The sequence below is a fragment of the Mya arenaria genome, chromosome 7 (genome assembly GCF_026914265.1).
Source record: "Mya arenaria isolate MELC-2E11 chromosome 7, ASM2691426v1".
Taxonomy (NCBI): Eukaryota; Metazoa; Mollusca; class Bivalvia; order Myida; family Myidae; genus Mya; species Mya arenaria.
This window is the reverse complement of record NC_069128.1, coordinates 59,978,977-59,994,792: the sequence shown is the minus strand read 5'-3', so window position 1 is coordinate 59,994,792 and position 15,816 is coordinate 59,978,977. Positions and strand designations below refer to the sequence as shown.

Genomic DNA, 15,816 nt, shown 5'->3' with positions numbered 1-15,816 from the left:
AGGTCTCAGACAAATACAAATACAGAAATCATTGCAACTTGAAGAGAAAATACTTCATAAGAACTTAATGGTTTTTATTCATTGCAATTTTATTTATGATATATGCAAGATCTGGGTTTTTTAATACATGGTGACTAATAGACTTCATCCAATTTCAACCAGAAGTAAAATATCTTTCCTCAATCAAAAATACTGCATTTTTCAATGGATCTATACAACACAGGCAATTATTCTATTTATTTTCTGTGGAAAATAACAGCATACTATCTACAGTTAAATGTGGGATTTTTTTGCAATATATCATGTAAGTGCTTACCTGTAACATCTGTCAGTGAGGGGTGTAATAACGAGACGTCCAGTATTACCGAGGTACTCATAGCCATACTTCAGCATGGCGTTGATCATACGTGTGATCATCTGATTGTCCTGTAGGCAGAAAACTTGTGGACTAAACACACTACCAGTGTTTTGATACAAACAATTAAGCGCACTATAATAATATTTCAAAATTAATTACATGTAAAGTCTTCGGCAAACAATAGTTATATTCAGCTTTCTGTTGACGACATAAAACGTTGATATGAAATCTTGGATCATTCGAAGGGGCCTTTTCAACTATTTTGAATAATGCATTGCAGAATTTGTCTGATATTCAAAACCTACCTCCCAGTAGTATCTGAGCTGTGAAAGCCAGTCAAAGTCAAACTCGCTTGAGGTGTCACGCTTGACCAGGTCTGCCAGGACGTCACGCGCATGGACGTCCAGCACAATCAACGCCTGGAGGGTGGTACGGTTCTGCTTGGACAGCTTGCCACGCACCTGGTCACGGGAAAAGGACTCAATTGAAAGACATCTTGTAAGGAGTTTTATTATATCCTCCACAGTAGTGAGTAGAGATTTATGAGAGAAATAAAAATTATATTTCAATGTTTCAATGTTTATTTACACTATTCTGAAATAGTTGCATCCTCCCATGTCCTTATCAAAAGTCTGCGCAGACAGGGTTGGGACACAATTTCAATGTTATCAATTCCTAGAGTAGCAACATTAAATGATAACTTATTTCTGCAAGAGGCCATATATCTAATTTGCACTTGTAAGTTACAGTTATTGAAGTGATCAACATATAAATACTGATGACCAATGACAGTGTGTTTAATTTATACAAAGGTTTTATAACACACTATATCTTTTTTCTGCTTGTATATATGTACACATCACAAGGAACAAAAAAAAACCCTACGTACCATGGCTACAATTTCATCAATCTGTTTATTGTTCACATCGAGGTACTCCTGTAGTGCTGTGCCTCTCTTGCGGATAGCCAGGTGGATATACTCTGTCCAGTATGTGGCTGTCACAGCCAGTACACACTGGCCGGGCCACTTTTTCACCCACTGGCCTCGTTCCTGTTTCTTGTATGCTTCTAGGGATTCTCCTGTCACCTAAAGGAGGCAATTTTGTTTTAAACATCATCATCATCATCATCATCATCATCATATCATCATCATCATCATCATCATCTTCATCATTTTCATATTAAGACTTTTAATCATCTTGAATGTATGGTAAAATGAAAATCATGCACATCCTGTATATGGCATTGAAATGTTATGCTCTTTAAGTATTATAATTATATCCTTGATTTTCATATTTAAGACTATTTAATTGTCCATGAGCCCTACAATGCTTGGCAATTTGTTAACGGTTGTCTGCTAAAAGTGAGCCACTTAAAGGATTGGATAATACCGCCATTCACCTCCAAAATGCTGATTTCTTTTCTAGTTCAAATAACTGAAGGCTATTCCAGTAAAGCATTATAATTACCCCTGGGGGGAAGGCAATTATTTAAATAGTGTATGGGTGGGCATTTTTTTTTTGCTAATTTGGACCCCACAAGGGTAAATTTGCTTCTGTAGGGCGGTGGCATAATTTAAAAGTGCCTTTCCCCCGGGGTTATATGATTAAATGAAATAGCCCTGAATATATCTGTACAGTTTCACAAACTGAAAAATCATTTCTGAAGCTAAAAGTCATGTTGACGTTATATTTCATACAATCTACAACTGTTTATTTTCACCATATTGCAAGACTTATAAATCCCCCACCACTTCCAACAGTCACCCCAAACACTCCCCCTGCACCCCCACTCCCTTATCCTGTTCTTACCTTATGCAGTGATGAGACCATGTCACTCTCGAGTTCCAGGAGCCATTTCTCCACCTGTCCACGGGCCTTTGACGTCGAGATCACGTCATTAAGCAGTACCACCTCACCCTCAGAACTACACATGTGTGTGATGTCAAGCACATCTGTAAACTCCAGCTTTGCGATACCTGGGGTAAAACAGAATTTATCTCAACATATGATACTAAATAAAATAAAATTGTTCATACATTAAAGCACTCCAGCTTTGCAATTTATGGGTTTAAACAGTTTATAACACACAAAAGCAATCTTGACAACTCAAATGAAATTATATCTTGCAATACCTTCAAAGCACTTCTTCAAGTGAGGCTGGACGCGCTTCGGGTCCTTGGTCTCAGACAAGATCTCCAGCAACTCATCGTTGGAGAGGAAGAAGAATCGCGGGAAGTACAGACGCTTCTTCTCAAGGTAGTCATTCAGACCCTGGAGATAGAAGACATAATTGCATTGGAACAGTCTTCAATTTTACCAGGTAATCACAGCACATATTCACTAAATAAACGATGGCTCTCTGGGAAGGCAAAAGTGAAAGCGCTTAACAAAAACCTGAAGAGAAAACTTATTATGCCCCAGTTAGATTGTGTATTGCCGAGAGTACTCTAAAATGTAGATTTTGCGTGTTCAATTCGTGTTTGAGACTCCAAATTGTTTTGTTTTTATTATTTCAATAATTGTTACTATGGACACAATGGTGGTGAAAATTATTATTATATATAATATGTGTTATATATCATAATTCACAACTGTCAATTAGCACATATTATGTCAAAAGGCTGCACTGTACCTTCTGGATAAGCTCCAGCAACTCATTGGATTTCTTCAATCTCTCCAGGAGCTTGTCAATCTTGATCACCTCGAGCACACGCTTGTCGAGGATAGAAGCCTTCATGATGTCACGCCAGTTCTTATCGACGGTGGTGAAGCGTCGCCCCTCCTCCGGCATCTGAGCCATGATGTCAGGTGAGGAGAAAATGGGTTCCAGGTACAACCATGTTGCTTGAACCTTCAACCATTCATCAAGCACATCCTGGAGGAGCATCAGTTTGCCTTCCCACTCCCTGAAAGTTATAGATATCATTTAAAATGTTGCATCAACGTTAAATATGGCCCATTTTATATAAATGTGTACAGATGATCACCTGATCATCTTAATACTTGGACAGCAATGCAGGACAATCATGCTTCCAGCAGTCCTAGTCCATGGCGTCCAGAATTCCTGGCCTGAAAGCCTGGACCCCTTTTCAGTCAATATCAGAAAGTGAAAATACATGAGTGTCATATATGTTGGTATATATTTGTAGGAATTGACTTTCTGCCAGTATCTAATTTGAAAACAAAGTTAGGGAAATAAAAACGTTCAGTTTGTTGCCATTGGTGACATTCCTACAAATTTAGTCGTTCACAATGCAGCTATGATCCTTAAATGCATCAGCCCTTTGTCAAGTGTTTTTTCTCATCTTTTGTGAATGTGCCTGGGCCCTTTGTATTGTGAAAATAGCAGAGCTGTGAATACATTAATTGTGAAAAAGCCGGATTTTTAAACAATGATAACATGTGTAAAAAGTGATAAAAACTGAACATTAGCATATTACATTGCTTTCCGTGAATATACATTAATAATTCTAGAGAGATAATTACTATTAGGTCCATAAAGAAAACCAACATGTTAGACAAATACTTTTGAAAAGGAATAATGCTAATTGCAGTTGCGAAATCAGGCCAGGTTTCGGCACCTTTAATGCAACTAAATAGAAAGCATACAAAATCTAACATCATTTCTTAACTTTTGACGACTGAATTGTGTTCCTCAGTTGCTCTGGGTAATATAATGAAGAATGATAACCAAATCAAGCATTAAACAGAGACTCCTTTAAATAGTTTTTCACAATACTTGCCATTTTGTATGTCCCCCAAAACCCCACTTAATCTCAATTCTCAAAGGGGTTGATAATATCAACATTAGGGCGTGAGTTTATACAGTCAGAAAGGTTTGGTATAATATAATTACTCACTCTTGATCTCTTTCTCAAAGGGTTTGATGAAGGGTGATAGATTTACGCTCATCATATTGTTGACAATGTGAACGTCCAGTAACAGCTGAATGTTAGTTAACATTAAGGTGTGGATATATATAGAATCTACTATAAATACTCACTTGAATTCATTCTTGATGAAGGGTGATCCCCTCATGGTCTGAATGTCAAAAAAGTGGTCTTCAAAAGAAACAGCTGAACACAACATAAGGGTAGGGATTTATATGGAATCTCCTAGTAATACTCACTTGATCTCATTCTCAAAGGGTTTGATGAAGGGCGATCCCCTCATAGTCTGTGTCTTGACAATGTGATCGTCAAGTATCAGCTGAATGTCATCCACAGAGGAGAGGATGGAGGTGCCGGTGTCACGATAAGGGATGATGGTGAACTCAATCTGTAGATTGAAGATAGAATTACAGCTTAAAGATGTACTCTTTCTCCCAGCAGAACCACAATTAATACATTTGTTACAATTTACTGAAAAGGATGAATCAAATTCAATTTAATATCAAAAGCAATGGTTCTTATGAAGGATACCTTGTTTAATTTGAAAGAAAGGTGCAGAAAACACTGTAAATCTTTTAGGACCCACTAGACATTTAATATTTGTGCGTTTCTGCGTATTAAATACACATTTACAATCTTGTTTTCAGTAATTAATATTTTCCATAAATATATTATTTAGTAAGTAGTTGAAGGTTTATCACTCAAAGTCTTTTATGCATTTTTATACATTGATTTTGAATACGAGTATCACTTTAAACTTGGTAGTTAAAGTAGTTGTTTTGTAATCATATAAAAAAACGAGCAACTTTGAAATTAAAAATTACGAGAAATTTATCAACAACTTACTGGAGCCCATTCAGTCTGCATCTTATCCATAGCCTTCTCAAGGGAGTATTCCTTACTGGCTGCCTCACTGATCGACTCAAATCTCTGGATGAACTGGTCGAGGTTCATGTCCACAAAGCGGGAGAGGCAGTAGCTGTCGTCAGGCTTGAGAGTGTAGCCGACGATCTCGGATATCTGCTCCCAATGGCGTTCACGCAGGCCAGGGTTGAACAGGGTTGAGATGAGGGGCATGTGCTCCCGGAACTCTTCCACCTTTGTCTTCACCTTAAGAGGGATGAAAAGCACACATGACTATAAATAATGTATCCCCTTTTTTGTTGATTTTTCACCATTTTTTTTTTTATTCTTCTCAATGAAATGCAAAGTTGACTTAATTTAACTTTCATCTGAGATTTCAAAGATTTAATGTCATAAAGGACATATTACCATTATCATTAAATTAATAACAAGCATTTCATATATTTTGCATTCACAAACAATCAAAAACATTCTCAAAGAGTACTGTAAATAACTTTTAACACACTTTTTTCACCCAGAATTCCATAAATAAAATTCCTGCATCCTATCTATGTTAGCATCCTATACACAGTGATTTACGGTACAACATCTTGTTTTTCTGTGTATATACAGAGTCTAATTTGAATCATCACAGCATTATCTCCTATCCATCCAAAAAACTATCAAAGATCAGTTCAAGTGACCTACCTTGCCAGCAATCTTCTTGGCTGCAGGGACAGTATCAAATGCCTTCTCCAGCTTGTAGAGGCCACGCCAGAAGTTGCCCACTTCCTGTTCCACATCATCGGGATCCACACCCGTCATGGGACCCTCCATCCAGTCCCTGTAAAGAAGTACATGGGGTTATACAAGTTATGTCAATAGTAGGGCATGGGGTTTTAAAAATACAATTAATGTCAACAGTAGGGCACGGGGCTATACAAGTAATGTCAATATTTAGGCATGTGGTTACACAATTAATGTCAATAGTAGGGCATGGGGTTATACCAGTAATGTCAATAAGGCTAGTATTTGGTTGTATTGATAGAACTTATTGGCAAAAAAATCTTTGCTAAGTTTAAAACATAGTTTCGATTTAAAAAAATTAATTTTCAATAATCATTTTTTTTGCTCAAACGGCATTCACATACTTGTATTTGTTGTTGAACTCCACAGTTGTCTCATACAGGTTTAGGTAAGGTTTCAGGGTGTTCATGATGGTCTGGCGCTGGGGGTAGGCCGTCGTCTGCCAGCCAAACGCCTCCTCCTCATTGTTGAAGGCTTCAACCTTTTCTGCAGCCTGATCTAGCTTGTTGTTGAGAGCCTGTGCCTTGCGCAGGTATTTCTGTATCTCTGACATGTCGCCATATGATGTGAACTCATCTAACTGCTTTGTGAAGCTCTCCATCTCCTCAATAAACCGCTCACGTCGCAACTAAAGAGGGATGTTAAATTTGATAACAGCGACATAATATTTCATATACTAGTATACTCCATCAAGTATTTCTGAATATTTTACAAAAACTAGCCTCATTTTTTTTTTGGGGGGGGGGGGGGGTTTACTTCCAAAACCCCTTGTTACTTGTATTCAGTAATTAAAAAAACAAACCCCGGAGGGCTTTAACGAATCGGGTTACGGGTATTTTCATTAATTGTGGGCCTTCCAAATATGTTACAATCAATTTCTCTTCATCCATCTTATCTTATCCTGTCATATTAAACCAACCTTAAGATTATCCTCATACTGGGACCTCTTCTCTGAGATGATCAACTTGTGTTCCTCAAAGATGGCTGGCATACGACCATGCCACATGAAGACATTTGCGTTCAGGCGAATCTCCGCGGGGGAGAACTGGGCAAAATCTGAGAGAAACGAGAGCCTCTCTTGTGAACCATAGAGTCTCTTCTCCATGGTGAAGATGATATCAGATTCGACCTTCTCAATGTACTCTTTGAGCTCCATCAGGGCCTCAGTGTTTGAGGGTGTTGTCAGGGCCTTCTCTGCAATCTGCTCATAATCGTCACACAACCTGGGGTGGGAAAGTGAGAGAATATAATTTTAGTAAGATGTAATGGCATTCATTTTATTTGTTTTCAAATAAATTTCTTTATTCCCCACATGAATAAGAGGGGCAATTATAGATTTACTGTTGTCAGTCCATCCTAAAATCCTATGGCTCAAATAGACTTACACTCACTCACCATGAAATATGGTATCGCATTAATTACTATAATATATTTGTTGTAACAAAAAAATCAGTGTGGTTTTTTTTAACAATTTAGAGAATGAGGCAAGGGTCTTTCCGATTCGGAAAAATGTGTGATTTTTACTAAAATTAGGGATTTCAATTTTGCTTAGAAATTGGACAAGAATATTAATTAAGACAGATAAAGATGAAAGAATGTGTAACAGTTTGTTTCCTTAAGAATATAAATATGGTTTTGGCAACCAAAATAATAAAAACAAAAATTAGGAATTTTATTTTAAATTTTGGAAATAAAGTATATGTTTTAGCATTTGGAATGAGGCTGAAATTTGACCCTAAAACACTGGGAACTTACGCCTTGTTCTCCTCTTGGTGGTCTTTTGCCATTCTGCCGAGAAGTTTTGTACACAGGGTGTCAGATCGCTTGGACAGAGCCCGGATCAGGTCATCACAGTGAATCTCAAACATGCCTAGTCTCAGGACCTGCAGGGAACCAGAAATGATTGTGTTTAGTCTCACGAGTAATATAAGAGGCATTAGTAATTTGTGGGTGGTGCTATGATGACTAGTTATATATAAGACATTAGGAAAAACAAAACTACATAAATGGTTTGGGAAGTTGTGGATATTTAAGGCACATTTTGGGCTTTTAACTAACTTCTTTCTGCACTGAGAGCACCAATTTTTCTTATATTAAAAGTTGATATATTTCTCTTAAAACTATAGTTCTACTTTCAAAAAGTAACTATATCACAACTTTCCAAGTAATTAAGTTTTAATAATTACATTAAAGACATAACATTAACAAAAAACATCCTCTACAACCCTTTATTGTGAGCTTAATTTTTTAACTTTTTCAATTTTTCTAAATAAAAAAAATAACAAGTATTGAGATAAAAGAATATAAATGACTCATTTGAGAATAAGAAACTATTTCATAAAGTTCAAGATAATTGTATATAACTTTTAGATGAATATTATTTTTTCTACCATAACCTACTTCGATTTATAATAAATATGCTATATTTCTACATAAAGAGCTCAAAATTATGGTACGAATTTACAAAGTAAAAAGATAAACAAGAGATGTTTGTCAAACATTATGCCCCCTGAGCGCCAAGTTGCCAGAATTATTTGGACAATTGAATGAAATATGCATGGACTGAAATGACAGCTGATTTGTCATTGGATGCATATGAGGCAGGTCATCTACTGGTCATACCTAATCTTCATGTCAAGTTTGATGACCATAGGTCCGGGAATTGTTGAGTTATCACTCGGACAAGCTTTGGTCTTCCAACAGACCGACCGACATGTGCAAAGCAATTATATAACCCCTCTGCTTCGAAGGGGGGCATAATTAAACTAGATGTTCACTGAAAACTGATACTTCAACTCATGCATTTAGTGACATATAAATTTCTACTGTCTACTATATAAGAAAATAAAATATGGACAATCAGAAAACCTTTTTTCAGCTTACAGTCACACTGACCTTGACCTTTGACCCACTGACCTCAAAATCAATAGGGTTCATCTGCTGGTCATGACCAATAAGCCTACCTAGTATGAGGTCCCTGGGTCAAAGCGTTCTCAAGTTATTGATCGGAAACCGTTTTTCATGTTAAGGTCACACTGACCTTGACCTTTGACCTCAAAATCAATAGGGTTCATCTGCTGGTCATGACCAATACACCTACCAAGTATGAGGTTCCTGGGTCAAAGCGTTCTCAAGTTATTGATCGGAAACCGTTTTTCATGTAAAGGTCACACTGACCTTGACCTTTGACCCACTGACCTCAAAATCAATAGGGTTCATCTGCTGGTCATGACCAATAAGCCTACCTAGTATGAGGTCCCTGGGTCAAAGCGTTCTGAAGTTATTGATCGGAAACCGTTTTTCATGTTAAGGTCACACTGACCTTGACCTTTGACCCACTGACCTCAAAATCAATAGGGTTCATCTGCTGGTCATGACCAATACACCTACCAAGTATGAGGTTCCTGGGTCAAAGCGTTCTCAAGTTATTGATCGGAAACCGTTTTTCATGTAAAGGTCACACTGACCTTGACCTTTGACCCACTGACCTCAAAATCAATAGGGTTCATCTGCTGGTGATGACCAATACACATACCAAGTATGAGGTCCCTCGGTCAAAGCGTTCTCAAGTTATTGATCGGAAACCATTTGGTATTCCGACCGACCGACCGACCGACCGACAGACAGACAGACCGACCGACCGACCGACCGACATGTGCAAAACAATATACCCCACTTTTTTCAAAAGGGGGCATAAAAAGTGAAGTGAACAAAAATATCTATCAATTCCATTCAACCAATAAAATAATAATGAAAGGTACAAATGTGACAAAAATATAATGTGATTCATACTTAAACATTGTGAAAAAAGTGATATTGATATAAAAAGGCATGCATTTTTAAATAAAAGCAAGGTACCAGATGTATTAAATCGGCATAAACCTAATATACAGATTTTTGATAGAACGTGTGAAAGTCCTTCATAAAATTAAAGCAAATTAAATCCATGATTTAGTATGCACATATCATTTTGTGTTGGTGATGAAAAACAACTTAATTTTGCTGTTAAAATGTAGACCCTGACTTTGTGATGTTTGACAACAGACAGACAGACGGACGTACAGACACTTGACTCTACCATATCTTCACTATAAAGAACAGCTTTGGACAAAACAGACAAAGAGGTCTTTCAAACAACACTGAAATATATGAAGAAAAAATCTAGTTTTTCATACAAGTTTTTTTTCTAAATCACTAAAACAAGGCCATCACTATCACACACTAATCACTTAAGTATTTTTCTAATTCAATAGCTATTTGTCTAAGGGGAAAAAAATCTAAAATACGGCAAGTTATAGGGGTTTTTATACATTCAAAAGAACACCATTTGCCAGGAACTTATCCTTATTCCTTCATTTTTTTTCGATATATTGCCATTAATACAGCCACTGGGCAGGGAGGAAAGTAAATTGAAAGAGAAATCACATATATTTGATATCAGGCCAAAATACAAAAGTGAACACTTTTGGTGCACCAGAGTTTTACATTTTAAAGTTCACAAAATCTTCTACCGTAACCTTTATGATTTCATTAAATCCGCTGCTGTTACATAGTAACAACTTTCAAAATCCGGTGCACCAAAAGTTGAAAAATATGTGACATCATCAGCAAATTTGAGTCCCGTTGAAGTATTCACGTTAACAACAACAAAAACAAACCAAACCTAGATTTCAAAATAAAAAACAATTAAGTAGCATTCAATTAATATACTTAATAATTAAAAATAGCTATGATTGCCTGCTTAGGAGGCAAAGAACCTCGCAAAAACAAAAACGTCTCTTTATTCTCAACAGAACTCTTTTTTGCTAACAACGTCACATACAGTTATTATTTATATGATATTTGATAATAAAATAGGCATAGAATTTATTTGATCAAGCAGAAACAAAGTGAGCAGAAAGAGTGGGCGGGGCCTATCAGTCTATAACACACCTACATTAGACTGACAGATCAAAACTGTATGGACCACTTGAATGAAGTTGTAATTAAGTTGATATATTTGTTGGTATCTTAAAAGATTTATATAAACAAGTACATTGGCTAGATAACAATTTTACTCAAGTTTCAAACAATAACATTCAAACATTCCCTTAGATCTTTAAGTCATTATGGATGTCTTGTGGCAAAATGGTAACCAGCAACCAATCATTAAGCCTAATATTATGACAGCATACATTGCAGAAAAATACCATTAATCTTAGTTGTTGATAAACGAAGCTTCAGCTAAATGTGCCAAACATAACTTAGCTTCACCTAGAAATACCCAATTAAACTAAAGCTTCACCTTTAAGTGCCCAATTTATCTTAGCTTCACCTTGATACATTTAATTAAACTAAGCTTCACCTAAGTGTGCCCAATTAAACCAAGTTTAACATAAATACATCCATTTAATCTTAGCTTTACCTAGAAACACCCAATTAATTTAGCTTTAACTAAGTGTGCTACTTCATCTAAGATTTACTCAAGTATCCCAATAAAAGTTCTAAAATAACAACTCCACTCAAGAAGGTCCATATCTTTATATGATGAGAAATACATGGTATAAAACCTGGGGGAATCTAGAGCATGCTAGAGGAGTCATACTGTAATGTGTGGGGTGTACACTACCTTGCCATTCCCTCGCTGTCATCACAAACAGAGCTCAGTTACACACAATAAATACGAAGCAATATAGCATACATGTGTACTGAATCATGGAAATATACATAAACATTTGATGTTATATTGTTAGAACAAGAGATCAGAGAATGCTGTTTAAGTGGAACAAGGGGTATAACTCAACAATCATTACAAACAGAGTTATTGCCCTTGCTCATTACTTGAAAATTAAAAATGTTCAACATAAACGCTCATATTCTGCTTTAGTGAAACAAGGGGCATAACTCAACAATTTTTAAAAGCAGAGTTATGGGCCTTGCCATACATGTGCATATTCTTTCTGGCAGCATTATAATGTATTGAGTTTTATTCGAATATCTTGAATAGTTTTAGGATTTAAATGGACAAGGTTATAGATTTAACATTGACAAGTTACCAACTTGGAGGCTATCACAATGCCTTGACGTTATTTCTGCGTTAAACAAACTAAAGAGTAATGAATCCCATAATATTTTTACTGTTTGACCAATGGTCTGTTGTCACATTTAACACTGCTTCATTTCGACCAGATTGTGTCCAGATCAAAGCTTGATTCAACACAATGAAATCGAAATTCTAGAAAAGGTTTATGCATGAAAATGATGGGCATGATGAAATGTCCTCATGATTTGGAGACAGATGTGTTACCTATACATTACTACAAAGACATTTTCCTTTCCAAATAATTTAAAATTCAGTGTACTACTACAAACAGATGACTTGATTGAACACATGATGAAGAAATTGATATTAAACATAATTTACTGGCAGACAAATTTTGTCTCGAAGCGACACATGGTATGCACAACAAAGGTACAAACAAAACAGGGAACAATACAGATGACGGATTACAAGGGGGAACTGACTTCAATCATTATGGGGTTATTTTCTATTTGAACACCCTGAAATTCAAATCTCAAAATCATTTATTGAAGATCTTACAAGCTAGGACTTAATTCTGTGGACAAAGCTATGAAATAAATTTAGGTTGACACTGATCATGTCAATGAGCTTTTGACTTTACTGCACTCACAGTCAAATCACATCAAATATATGAAACTTGTATAATAAATGAAACTTCTGTCATATCAACTATGACATGATATAGAACTTTGTACTACAGTGTTTCTTAATCAATTTGTCCAGAGAACAATGTCCTTATGTGTATCATTAGCAGTGGTCAAAATTAGCACTGGAAAAATGCTCTTTGGGCTTGGCTCAAATTATGGATTTTATAAGCAAGGCTTGTATACAGGTTTTTGTGCCTGGTACTTCAGAATTCAGGTTAAGTTCAATCAAAAATCTAATTTCCATAACTGATCATTAGCTGCACTTTTATTCTAAATGATTAATCTGAGGCTGAACAAATAACTGTCAATACATACACAGCTCTAAATAATTGAATAGTATTGAATACATTAGTACATTTTCTTTTGCATGCATACATTCTTCGTTATTATAACATTATGTGTACACAATAATTAAGAATTGCAAGGATATGATATCTGTTAAAAATTTATGATAAATAATATAAACATTATTTACAGATAGTGATATTACACCAACTTTTCTTGAAACAGACAGTAGTTTAGCAAAAAACATTTTTAAGGGATCTGAACCACAAATGGGTGGATTTTGTATGCTCGGTGACCCAATATGATTTTGGTATCATTTGAAGGTACAGTACACTCCACGCGGAACTACCACTTTCCTCGGTGACTCGGAGGCGTTTTTAATTTATCGCGGATTTCCGCCGAGTACACAACCTTTTTCATTGCACTGAGTTAATCGTTTTCTATGGAGGGTTTTATTGCCGGTAGCGCCGGTGATCGTATCGATTTATAGACCTAATCGCGGAACTCCGCGTTTTGTGCATAGCTACTACAGTACATTGCTTCTGTTAAAACAGTATTAAATAATTAGATAATTAATTTTAAAAGTACAGTAAGTTTCTTTTTAAAAACAATTATTGTAAATTTTCATCAGCATCGTCAAACAACTGTTGTTTTTCACATTATGTAATTAAAAGATATACCATAGCGTGCGTTTGTGTTTGTTATTGTCATCTTTCTTTTAATATATTAAGGTGTTGAGAACTTAATTAGATTGGAGTAATGAAGGTGTTGAGAACTTTGTCAGTGTGAATATTTTTCGGTCATTATTTCTTAATTTGCATTTTACCACTTATTAACACTTATTAATTTATCCGTAGTTATCAATGGTTCTAAACTTATTTATTACGCATATAAGTGTAAATCCTTCGTCAAGTTAATTAAAATCCCATTAAACACCATTTTATACATGCATTGAAATGAATAACACATTCTATCGGCTTCAGATCAAACAGTCACACTGTGTGACGTCACTTAACTCACAGTTTTACCCACGAGGATGGAGAGCATGTATATTGTTATGCAGGATTAATGTGTCTGAGTGGTGTTTTCAAATGTAACTTAAGTATTGCATTTCCAACTTTAATTCATCACATTAATTAGTTACCTATATCATTGAATGTGTTGACTTTTATTGATGATTCAATAAGTGTAACTGTACATAATTGCTTCATACAGTCTATTATTGGCAGACCGTTTAACAAAAATGTCTTTGTTTTCTTTCTTGGATGTCGTGTCCGCGATGACCAAAATCCGCCGAGGAAAACGGAAAGTGGTAGTTCCGCGTGGAGTGTACTGTACACAGAAAGAATTAAACTAAACAAGAATACTAAAAACTTCAACAATTGAGTTTCTTTGACTTCAAAGATTTTAGGTTGTTTTATGTCCAATTCAGTTAAAATAAGAGCAACAATACTAACTGTTGTAGCTTTAAAATCATTATGGTCTTTTATTTTATATCTGTAGATTTTTGTGGGTCAGATTCCTTAAAAGGTACAAAGGGACTTCAATGGGAAAATGTTTGAAAATAGCAACTTTGAATAAAAATCAGAAGAATGTAGGTAAATGTCAAACTTTCTGTTTACAAAGCACACTTTTTATGTAAATACAGTTACCAAAATGAATCTTTATTTTGTAATACACAGTACCATGTGGTTACAACCAATACCAATACAGTTAAAATTTGGAATAAAAAGCAGTCATTACAAACCAGGTTTTTCCCCTCTAAAAACCAAGCCTTTGATCCAACCATACATAAAACTGTGCAAGTCCAACATCCCATCTACAGTGAACCTAAAGGATGTGTGTCTATCTTGATAATGTTATTTCAGGGGTTTCAAAATGTCTTGAGAGATGAGTAAAAACTTAACACACTAGCAATGCCTTCAATCCAACAAGCTACTTTTTTGATGCCCCTTGTAAAATTATCTCGAAAAGGTCTCCCTAAAGCCAGCCTACTTACAGTAATTTACCCTGCTTCTTTCGAATATTATGAAACCCCTGTTCTTCATGTTTTTAGCAGTTAAAGTAATTGACCACTAGCAGAGACTAAAACAAATCTGACCTAAAAGCCCAATCTGGGTAAATTCCTGGTAGCACTGGTGCAAAATTGCCAAAAGGTATCACAAAAACGTTTCCCGAATGGTTTAAAAACTGTCAAACGCAATATCCTACTACCCCTTCAGACCTGCTTACCTTGATGGAGTTGTACGTGATCTCCTCCACGAGCCTGTGATATTTCTCCACCTCCTTCTTGTACTCGTCAAATGTGTGCGTCTCTTTCAGGAACTGTTCCACATCTGTCTCTGCCTGCAACCGATGTATGCATTGTATTTTATAATAGTATTTTTTTTTATATAATAATTTATTGTTGTATTTTTTGTACTTAGCAGAATTCATGCTGTGACCACATTTCTGTTTTGCCAGACACACTGTGCTGCCAACATTTAGTTATCAGGATTTATTCTTTTTGTTCAATTAAATTTATGACAATAATTTACGTTAACTACACTCAATTTAAAAACAGTCTGAAACAAAGAAAAAAAATGAATAAACATGTATAAGCATTAAAAATCATATAAATACCAAGATCAATTATCAGAAATAATGGGCAAGGCCAATACGATTGATTATCAATTTCATAATCCAAACAGATTCAAGTTTAAATTGAAAAATTTATTCATTTTTTGGTAACATTAAATTAACACTGAAATTATGTTAATGTCAACTTATGAATTACCTTAGAGTCATTCGTGGGGCATAAAAACGTAATGGTTGTATTACACTCAAACAACACAACATCATGTGATAAAAATAAACTGTTCATGCAAAAAGCACAATGATTTTAAAACCAAAAAAGGGTCAACACATTTCAAAACTCCTGTAC

General features: G+C 35.6%; 1 protein-coding gene across 2 annotated transcripts in view; it reads right to left on the bottom strand.

Annotated features, from left to right (window-relative positions):
• LOC128240824 (dynein axonemal heavy chain 7-like) overlaps positions 1 to 15,816 on the bottom strand; it is a 95,235-nt gene that overhangs the window by 69,109 nt on the left and 10,310 nt on the right. Inside the window, exons 11-24 of one of the 2 annotated variants that reach the window (XM_052957734.1) lie at positions 15,126 to 15,239; positions 11,509 to 11,523; positions 7,656 to 7,783; positions 6,820 to 7,123; positions 6,245 to 6,528; positions 5,802 to 5,937; positions 5,097 to 5,360; positions 4,490 to 4,638; positions 2,993 to 3,266; positions 2,493 to 2,631; positions 2,170 to 2,336; positions 1,248 to 1,445; positions 664 to 819; positions 317 to 426 (exon numbers count right to left, since the gene is read on the bottom strand). In XM_052957734.1, coding sequence (XP_052813694.1) covers positions 317 to 426; positions 664 to 819; positions 1,248 to 1,445; positions 2,170 to 2,336; positions 2,493 to 2,631; positions 2,993 to 3,266; positions 4,490 to 4,638; positions 5,097 to 5,360; positions 5,802 to 5,937; positions 6,245 to 6,528; positions 6,820 to 7,123; positions 7,656 to 7,783; positions 11,509 to 11,523; positions 15,126 to 15,239 — 2,438 coding nt within the window. The remainder of the gene's footprint in view (positions 1 to 316; positions 427 to 663; positions 820 to 1,247; positions 1,446 to 2,169; positions 2,337 to 2,492; positions 2,632 to 2,992; positions 3,267 to 4,489; positions 4,639 to 5,096; positions 5,361 to 5,801; positions 5,938 to 6,244; positions 6,529 to 6,819; positions 7,124 to 7,655; positions 7,784 to 11,508; positions 11,524 to 15,125; positions 15,240 to 15,816) is intronic. The other variant, XM_052957735.1, reaches the window with a different exon arrangement.